Genomic DNA, 10,440 nt, shown 5'->3' with positions numbered 1-10,440 from the left:
GGTTAGGAGAATTAAAATAGCAGGTTAGCGAAAATTCTCTCCTAACCTGCTATGAAAGTCCCATGAAGCACAACCGCCAGCAATGCATCTTGGTCTTGTTTTCCAGCTGCACGCACCCCCTACCCCCACTTTCTTCAGGCAGGTACAGGGTCACCTGTCCTCCTGCAGGCCCCGTTGTGTCGGAATCTTCTTCTATGGTATATTGGCAATGGTATATTGCAACCTACTGTGCGGGATGGAAACAGGATTCCCAAAAATGAAACAAAATACCAATAAATAATATAAATATACATGTATATAAAAATAAATTAACTAAAATAAAACTACCAAAAAATAAACAAAATCAAAGTTTTCTGTTAAAAATGTAACAGATCTGATCCCTACTACACAGGCTCAAGGGGAACCTGGGAGAGCGGGTCTTCCAACGTCAGTACCCATTAAGCCCCAAAAACGTTTCTGCCGCAGCCACAACAATGTCCAGTTTCTAAGACTTCTTTGAGACTTGAGCCGTACAGTTTATAACTGTGGCAACGAATGCTACAAAATCCATATTTTGACTGGCAGCCAAACATTTACTACAGGCTGTGGCATATCCACTACCATATCTTCACTAGCATCACTTGTATTCTCAATTATTTTAATCGCCTCCACATAGGAGATTCGATAGACTGCTCTTACTTTTGCCATGTCAATCTCCTTCACCCTTACAGGGCACTCCAGGAACGCTGGATCATGATCCCCACCACAATTGCAACGCTGTCCTCCTTCAACACACCGTTCTTCAATATACTCTTTCCGTCTGCACATATTTGAAACATGGCCAAATCCTTTACAACGCTTACACTGCAATGGTTTGGGGATGAAATATCTTACATAACCAAGCTTCACATGCGTATGTATTTGCTCTTTATCAAAAAACAACAGGACCAGCAAACTTTCTTATTTTTCTCCATTCACCCACCGGGAACCTGAACATCGATGTTCACCCCTGAGATGACTCCTTTGACGGGTGCCCTGCTTAAGTTCAAAACTTCTGTTGTTCGGATTCTTTTGAGGCTCACTGCAATCTTACTCTGTTCTTCAGAAATACAATGAATCAAAATAAGGTCACTCCTGGTCACTCTGACAGACTCCACTTTTCCCAGCGCATACTTAACCATTTAACAGCTCAAACGTGTTTTTCCCACATATGCATCCTTACTCAACAAACGCATTACAACAAGAAGTGATTCATTATCATTCATACACGTATCCTCCACTCCAATTGTATTTTTGTTCAAGTTTTCACTACTATTGTTGTCAATTCAAAACATGTCTTCACCAACTTTGCTCGACGCGCTGCTTGATTCGAACACAGCATCCACTTCTGCCATATTTTCCCTCGTTTCGAAATCACCCCACAAGAGGCGCTCTGATGTCGTTATTAGTACAGGCAGTCGGTAGTGGAAAGACAGGAAGAAGAGAGATCATGATTCAGAAAGCAGTGGGACGTCTATTAAAGAAAGTATAAAGAGGGCCGGGATAGGAAGCAAGAGTAGTGATGTGTTGGAGTGGAAAGTGGTGCTAGTGTTGAGAGGGCTTCACTTACACGCTATCCGACTAACTAATGCTGTAGAGAAAGAGGTAGGTGAAGTGAAATTAGCCCGGTTCATTGGAAATGGTAAATTGTTAATATTGTGTGATAGCCAGGCTCAGCAAGAGAACATTTTGAAAATGGAAAAGCTTAATGGGAAGATTAAAAGTCATGTCCCTGGTGCTTATCCTAGATTGAGGGCAGTCATCACTGGGGTCCCAATATCTGTGTTCGTAGATTATATTAAAAAGATATAGGCTCAGTCATGATGTAAGGTTATCAATACGACCCGGGTTGTGGAAAGCAGAAATGCCAGGTTGAGGGTATTGTGGAGATGACAAAATAGATATTGGTGTTAACAGATGTTACTGTTGGTTGTTGACATGCTGAGCAATCCTAAGGGTGGAGTGTTTCAGCATGATATAGATCAATTTCAATGAGGTTGGGGAGGTGTTTTGGGGGGAGGGTGTGGAGCCCTTACTGCTGCTCGATCATCCTATTTTTCTAATTTAATTGAGGAAAATAAGAACAATCCGAAATTCCTTTTTGATACTGTCGCAAAGCTAACTAAAAAGCAGCATTCCCCAAGAGAGGATGACTTTCACTTTAGCAGTGATAAATTCATGAACTTCTTTGAGGAAAAGATTATGATTATTAGAAAGCAAATTACGGACTCCTCTTTAAATCTGCGTATTCCTTCAAAGCTCAGTTGTCCTGGGTCTGCACAACTCTGCCAAGACCTAGGATTAAGAGAGACGCTCAAGTGTTTTAGTACTATATCTCTTTGACACAATGATGAAAATAATCATGGCCTCTAAACCTTCAAGCTGCATACTGGACCCTATTCCAACTAAACTACTGAAAGAGCTGCTTCCTGTGCTTGGCCCTCCTATGTTGAACATAATAAACGGCTCTCTATCCACCGGATGTGTACCAAACTCACTAAAAGTGGCAGTAATAAAGCCTCTCTTGAAAAAGCCAAACCTTGACCCAGAAAATATAAAAAACTATCGGCCTATATCGAATCTTCCATTCCTCTCAAAAATTTTAGAAAAGGCTGTTGCGCAGCAACTCACTGCCTTCCTGAAGACAAACAATGTATAAGAAATGCTTCACTCTGGTTTTAGACCCCATCATAGCACTGAGACGGCACTTGTGAAGGTGGTAAATAACATTTTAATGGCATCGGACCGAGGCTCTGCATCTGTCCTCGTGCTCCTAGACCTTAGTGCTGCTTTTGATACCATCGATCACCACATTCTTTTGGAGAGATTGGAAACCCAAATTGGTCTACACGGACAAGTTCTGGCCTGGTTTAGATCTTATCTGTCGGAAAGATATCAGTTTGTCTCTGTGAATGGTTTGTGACACACAGCTGTACATTTCAGTGAAACATGGCGAAGCCCCAAAATTGCCCTTGCTAGAAGCATGTGTTTCAGACATAAGGAAGTGGATGGCTGCAAACTTTCTACTTTTAAACTCGTACAAAACAGAGATGCTTGTTCTAGGTCCCAAGAAACAAAGAGATCTTCTGTTGAATCTGACAATTAATCTTAATGGTTGTACAGTCGTCTCAAATAAAACTGTGAAGGACCTCTGCATTACTCTGGACCCTGATCTCTCTTTTGAAGAACATATCAAGATGATTTCAAGGACAGCTTTTTTCCATCTACGTAACATTGCAAAAATCAGAAACTTTCTGTCCAAAAATGATGCAGAAAAATTAATCCATGCTTTTGTCACTTCTAGGTTAGACTACTGCAATGCTCTACTTTCCGGCTACCCGGATAAAGCACTAAATAAACTTCAGTTAGTGCTAAATACGGCTGCTAGAATCCTGACTAGAACCAAAAAATGTGATCATATTACTCCAGTGCTAGCCTCTCTACACTGGTTTCCTGTCAAAGCAAGGGGCTGATTTCAAGGTTTTACTGCTAACCTACAAAGCATTACATGGGCTTGCTTCTACCTATCTCTCTGATTTGGTCCTGCCGTACATACCTACACGTACGCTACGGTCACAAGACGCAGGCCTCCTAATTGTCCCTAGAATTTCTAAGCAAACAGCTGGAGGCAGGGCTTTCTCCTATAGAGCTCCATTTTTATGGAACGGTCTGCCTACCCATGTCAGAGACGCAAACTCGGTCTCAACCTTTAAGTCTTTACTGAAGACTCATCTCTTCTCATCTCTGGCCCAGGAGTGGGAAGGTGAACGGAAAGGCTCTGGAGCAACGAACCGCCCTTGCTGTCTCTGCCTGGCCGGTTCCCCTCTTTCCACTGGGATTCTCTGCCTCTAACCCTATTACAGGGGCTGAGTCACTGGCTTACTGGGGCTCTCTCATGCCGTCCCTGGAAGGGGTGCGTCACCTGAGTGGGTTGATTCACTGATGTGGTCATCCTGTCTGGGTTGGCGCCCCCCCTTGGGTTGTGCCATAGCGAAGGTCTTTGTGGGCTATACTCAGCCTTGTCTCAGGATGGTAAGTTGGTGGTTGAAGATATCCCTCTAGTGGTGTGGGGGCTGTGCTTTGGCAAAGTGGGTGGGGTTTTTTCCTTCCTGTTTGGCCCTGTCCGGGGGTGTCCTCGGATGGGGCCACAGTGTCTCCTGACCCCTCCTGTCTCAGCCTCCAGTATTTATGCTGCAGTAGTTTATGTGTCGGGGGGCTAGGGTCAGTTTGTTATATCTGGAGTACTTCTCCTGTCCTATTCGGTGTCCTGTGTGAATCTAAGTGTGCGTTCTCTAATTCTCTCCTTCTGTCTTTCTTTCTCTCTCTCGGAGGACCTGAGCCCTAGGACCATGCCCCAGGACTACCTGACATGATGACTCCTTGCTGTCCCCAGTCCACTTGGCCGTGCTGCTGCTCCAGTTTCAACTGTTCTGCCTTATTATTATTCGACCATGCTGGTCATTTATGAACATTTGAACATCTTGGCCATGTTCTGTTATAATCTCCACCTGGCACAGCCAGAAGAGGACTGGCCACCCCACATATGCTCTCTCTAATTCTCTCTTTCTTTCTTTCTCTCTCTCGGAGGACCTGAGCCCTAGGACCATCTGACATGATGACTCCTTGCTGTCCCCAGTCCACCTGACCGTGCTGCTGCTCCAGTTTCAACTGTTCTGCCTTATTATTATTCGACCATGCTGGTCATTTATGAACATTTGAACATCTTGGCCATGTTCTGTTATAATCTCCACCCGGCACAGCCAGAAGAGGACTGGCCACCCCACATATGCTCTCTCTAATTCTCTCTTTCTTTCTCTCTCTCGGAGGACCTGAGCTCTAGGACCATGCCCCAGGACTACCTGACATGATGACTCCTTGCTGTCCCCAGTCCACCTGACCGTGCTGCTGCTCCAGTTTCAACTGTTCTGCCTTATTATTATTCGACCATGCTGGTCATTTATGAACATTTGAACATCTTGGCCATGTTCTGTTATAATTTCCACCCGGCACAGCCAGAAGAGGACTGGCCACCCCACATAGCCTGGTTCCTCTCTAGGTTTCTTCCTAGGTTTTGGCCTTTCTAGGGAGTTTTTCCTAGCCACCGTGCTTCTACACCTGCATTGCTTGCTGTTTGGGGTTTTGGGCTGTGTTTCTGTACAGCACTTTGAGATATCAGCTGATGTACGAAGGGCTATATAAATAAATTTGATTTGAAGTTAGGGATTTATTTGGTTTTGAATTCTATGTTCCAATTGGGCAGATCATGATTGATCGTACATTCCAGCACAGTTGGTGGCGGCATTCACTTTAACTATTATTTTCGGGCCGCCATAATATCATAGAATAATTCGAATTAGCGCAAGCGCAGCAAGTCTGGTGTTTGTTTTCATCCCCTACGTGCAGTAGATGGCAGCAAATCTGCAGAACGATGTGGAAATATTTTGTAACAGTAGAGGTAGAAATCTTCTTCTCTGGTGGTTTTGTATTGAGTCTTTGTGGGACCAAAACAACACGACGTAAATAATGTGTTAAAAGCCATTAGTCTCACATTCTTAAAATAGAAATACCATCAGCTGACATCGAAAGTACACCGTTCCTTCTGCGTTAAATGCTCCTGAAGTCATCATTTTGGTAAGTTCTTTGACGGCTAGTCATAGGTAATTTAGATAGCTAACGTTAGCTGTGTAAACAGACAACGTCAACACACTGTATCAGCTGAATGCCTGTATCTAGTTTGCTTGCACAGCTGTACCATGTGACTTTGCAGCGTGTACGGTTGCGTTCGCTAGCTAGCCACATAAATTTGCACCGGTTAGATAGCTATATTAATAGCTATAACGTTAGATCGCTCGCCTTCAGCTACCCTCCCGGCTAAGCAACCTGGGCTGGGCCGTGATTAAAAAAAACAACAACATATATTTAACCTTTTATTTCTAGCACTGACATGCCTTAAACCGCTGCGCCACTCGGGAGCCCAGGGGCTAACGTTATGTCGCTAGTTAACAAGTTGTTTAGCTAACCAGCTCGTTAGGGCCAAGGTTGCTATTTACCTCTTAAACAGAAAGAGACTGTTGCCTATAGTCAAGACAAGCTAGCTATGTTAGTCTTAACAGAGATTGTCTTTGATTTTTGATTTTCTTATTTAACCCGTGTTTAACTAGGCAAGTCAGTTAAGAACACATTCTTATTTACAATGACCGCCTACTTGTAAAGCCCCCCCCTAGCCCGGATGAAGCTGTGCCAATTGTGCCCCGGCCTATGCGACTCCCAATCACGGCCGGTTGTGATACAGACGGGATTGAACCTGTGTCAGTAGTGACACCTACTTAGTGCCTTACCCCCTCTGGAGCCTTGTTGTTTAATATTCCTGTACCGGGCATTTGGTCTGTATAATTATACTTTCCACTAACTTCTGTGTTTGTCCAATCAATGATTTTAATTGCTAGCGTTTGTTTTCACAGATGCCATTGCCTATGTGTAGATTTATTTAACTATCTAGCTAGATGACGGTCACACAGAATATATTTCAACTTGTTAACAACCAACTTGACGTGTATCTTTCAGATGCCATGGTAAAGGACTGCATTGGTCCGAAGAGCATCTGAGCTACAGTCATTATCATGGAACAGAAAAGGCTTTCAGAATAAGTCACTTGCCCACACACATGAGTGCTGTGTTCCCCTTGCGCTGGGCCAAGCGCCATGCCTGACCGGGACAGCACCTACCTGTCAGGTGGTGGTGGGAGAAGCCGCAGCGGCGGCGGGGTGGGTACTAGTGTAAGCGAGGAAGTGGGGTCTGGTTTAGGAGGGGGCACGGGAGAAGGCCGGGGGGGATCCGCAGGAGGTGAAGACTGTGGCTCTGGTTCTGGGGGCATGGGTGGAGGAGGGGCCCTGGGGAATGGGAACAACTGCGGGGGAGGTGGAGCCGGGGGCCCGGGGTCAGGACCGGCCCCGGACGGGGTCTGCAGAGACTTCTTGAGGAACGTGTGTAAGAGGGGCAAACGCTGCCGCTTCAAACACCCCGACTTCAACGAGGTGCCAGACCTCGGGGTGCAGAAGAACGAGTTTGTATTCTGCCACGACTACCAGAACAAGGAGTGTGTCCGCTCCAACTGCCGCTTCGTCCACGGCTCCAAGGAGGATGAGGACTACTATAAGAAGTCAGGGGAGCTACCCCTCAGGTTGAGGGGGAAAGTAGCTGCAGGACTGGGCCTGTCCCCCATGGACCTCCCACACAGCCGAGGGGAGGTCCCCATCTGCAGGGACTTTCTGAAGGGTGAGTGCCAGCGGGGCAGCAAGTGTAAGTTCCGCCACGTCATGAAGGACAACGAGTATGAGCCGGCAAGAGTGGGTGTGGGGAGTGTGTTGGGCCCAGGGGCCAGTGGGATGGTGAACACAGGCGGAGGGGTTGGGGTGGGTGCCTGTGGAGGCATGGCTGGACTGGTGGGGGGTGGAGGTGGGGGCAACATGATTGGGATGGGCTTCCCCAGCCTTGGGGGTTGCAGAGACCTGGGTATCTTAGGGGTTGGAGGAGTAGGGGTAAGTGGGATTGGGGGTTGCATCTCCATGGGGGCCTCAGGACCTCGTCGTTTTGACAGGGGCCCCTGCTCGGCGTACGACCCCCTGTTTGAGAGCGGTCTGTATGAGACATCGCCCCTGGAAGCACCTGTGGACCACACAATGCTGCAGCTGAAGAGACGCAGGCTGGAGGGTCTCCGGCTGGACGGGAACGGAGGGGGCACTATGAGCTGGGGGTGCAGGCTGCCCTCTCACCCCAGCCCCTGGAGTACAGGTTTCTGGAGGAGGAAAACACCCTGCTGAGGAGGAGAGTGGATGAATTGAAGAAACAGGTCAGTCTAGCAGACGGGTGATGATGAACATCCCTCCACACATAATCAACAACCACACATAACAATACAATGTATCTATTAACTTTTTAAGATCACTCCTCAAACACCTTGTTAATCTTTTCTTCAGGTCTCAAACCTCATGGCCACCAACGAGGTGCTGCTGGAGCAGAATGCCCAGTTCCGGAGCCAGACCAAGGTGTCGGTGATGACCCTGTCCTCCACCCCAGCCCCCTCTGAGCAGACCATGGCGTCCCCCGTGGGCTCGGTCAGTTCCTACAACCACAGCATCGCCCAGACCCATACCACCCTGAGCAGCGCCGGGCTGCAGCCTCGTACCGTCACCCTCACACAGCAGGACCTAGTGGCCCCCACCGGTGCCCCTACAGTGCCCCCATCTAACGCTGCCCCACCCAGCGTTCCCCTTCCCCACCTCAACCCCGAGATCACCCCGCTCTCAGCCGCCCTGGTTCAGACCATTGCCCAGGGCATGGTGCCGCCCGTCTCCATGGCACCCGTCACTGTTTCAGTGGCACCGGTGGCTGTATCCATGGCACAGCCTCTGCCTGGCATCACTATAAGCCATGCCACCACCCCCATGGTGTCATACCCTATCGCTAGCCAGAGTATGAGGATCACCACCATACCTCACTGATGCAGCACACTCTCTAGGACCCTCCCATGGAACTAAAGATGGAATTCTACATACCATCCCTCTCTCAAGTTACCCACTGCTGAATGACTTGAGGGGAGACGTTGAGGTGGGTGATCCCTAATGCCCACATGCCATGGGCAGAGAAAAGGTTAATGATGATAGGATGCCTTCACCACACAAACCCTGCTCTGTGGCAGTGTTGCAGGTAGTCCCTGAGGTGACCTCTGAAAGGTGTGTGTGCCAAAGGGACTTCTTCAAAGCGACACCAAAAATAACAACAAACTGTAAAAACGTCAGGGTGATGTTCTTTGACAAATGACTGTCATGACATTGCAAGGGGTTTATGACATTTCAGTAGCTTCCATTATTTATGTTTTGGGGTTTTGCTTGTGTAACTTTGCTTGTGTAACTCACAAGAAAATGAATTTGTCCTGTTATTACTAATTAATCAAGTTATCTAGAGTAATGTTATGGGAGGATAAGGTTACTGATTGACACACCATCACCATTTTTCAGTGTTTGAAGCATTGGTATCTTTGCCCTTACCAGCCTAAACAAAGGTAAGTCTACCATGAAGGGAATAAGGTTGGAATAGAAACACGTTTAGTAAACATGTTTTTGATCAATTCCAAATGTACTCAGCGTTTTTATACATTTACATTTGTAATTCAGCAGACGCTCTTATTCAGAGCGACTTAGTTAGTGCATTCATCTTAAGATAGCTAGGTGGGCCAACCACATTTCAGTCATAGTGTCTGCTAAATGACTTAAATGTAAATGTAAATAGCTACTTTGAGGAAAAATGTGCTTACTATCTGTAAAGTCAGTGCCCAGGTGGTTCCACTTTGGGGTGCCAGGACAGAGAAAAGCTTTGACTGAGCTGGAGCTGCCCTTCCGTAGGGGTGGGAGGGCCAAGAGACCAGAGGTGGCAGAGTACTTGGGTTGGTGTAGGGTATCAGCATAGTGTGCTTCACAGTGTACTTCTACACCTGCATTGCTTGCTGTTTAGGGGTTTTGGCTGGGTTTCTGTACAGCACTTTGTGACATCAGAAGGGCTTTATAATAAATTAGATTGATTGAGCCTGAAGGTAAGGAGTGACAGTTCCTCTTGCTGCTCCGTAGGCAAGTACCTTGTAGTGGATACAAGCTTTGACTGGAAGCTAGTGGAGTGTACGAGGAGCGGGGTGACATGGGAGAACTTGGGAAGGTTGAACACCATGCGGGCTGCGGCATTCTGGTAAGTTGCAGGGTTTTGATGGAACGAGCAGAAAGCCCAGCCAACAGCTTTTGCATTTGTCCAGATGAGAGAATACAAGTGCCGCTTCCTGTGTGAGGTAGGGTCATGCTCTGTTGCCACCTGGGTGTTTTTGCTATGTCATCTGCATAGCAATGATAGGAGAGACCATGTGAGGATAATGCGGAGCCACAGGAGAGCAGTCTCGGTCGAGTGACCGGTTTTGAAGCCTGACTTGTTTAGGGTCAGAAGATAGTTCTGAGAGCGATAGCAAGAGAGTTGGTCAGAGACCGCACGCTCAATTGTCTTGGAAATAAAAGGATACCGGTCTGTAGTGGATGTCAGAGGGGTAGTGTGTTGGTTTCTTGAGGAGGGGAGTGACTCAGGCCATTTTGAAGTCAGAGCGGACGAAGCCTGTGGTCAGGGATAAGTTGAGGGAAGTAAGGAATGGGAGAAAGTCTCCAGAGATGGTCTGGAGGGGATGGGGTCGAGCGGGCAGGTTTTAGGGCGGCCGTACCTCAAGTCACAGGATTTCATCTGGAGAGAGAGGAGAAAGATGTCTAGGAGTAGTTCTGTGTGAATGGAACAGAGAGGGAGGGGGTGAAGGGTTGAGGAGGAAAATATAGTAGGTGGTGGCATGCACAAACAAAATGTAAGAACGCCATGATAATGAAGAAGAAGGTGCCT

General features: G+C 47.2%; 1 protein-coding gene across 1 annotated transcript; it reads left to right on the top strand.

Moving 5' to 3' along the window:
- Positions 1-5,454: 5,454 nt before the first annotated feature.
- Positions 5,455-9,600, top strand: LOC115143104 (zinc finger CCCH domain-containing protein 10). The gene is given in 4 exon segments (XM_029683189.2): positions 5,455-5,649; positions 6,583-7,755; positions 7,758-7,867; positions 7,995-9,600. Coding segments are annotated over 3 exon segments (1,671 nt in total). The 5' UTR covers positions 5,455-5,649; positions 6,583-6,719; the 3' UTR covers positions 8,520-9,600.
- The last annotated feature ends 840 nt before the right edge of the window (positions 9,601-10,440 follow it).

This window comes from Oncorhynchus nerka, linkage group LG15 (genome assembly GCF_034236695.1).
Source record: "Oncorhynchus nerka isolate Pitt River linkage group LG15, Oner_Uvic_2.0, whole genome shotgun sequence".
Lineage (NCBI taxonomy): Eukaryota > Metazoa > Chordata > Actinopteri > Salmoniformes > Salmonidae > Oncorhynchus > Oncorhynchus nerka.
Note: the sequence above shows the minus strand (reverse complement) of the source record. Positions and strands in the feature narration are given on the sequence as shown.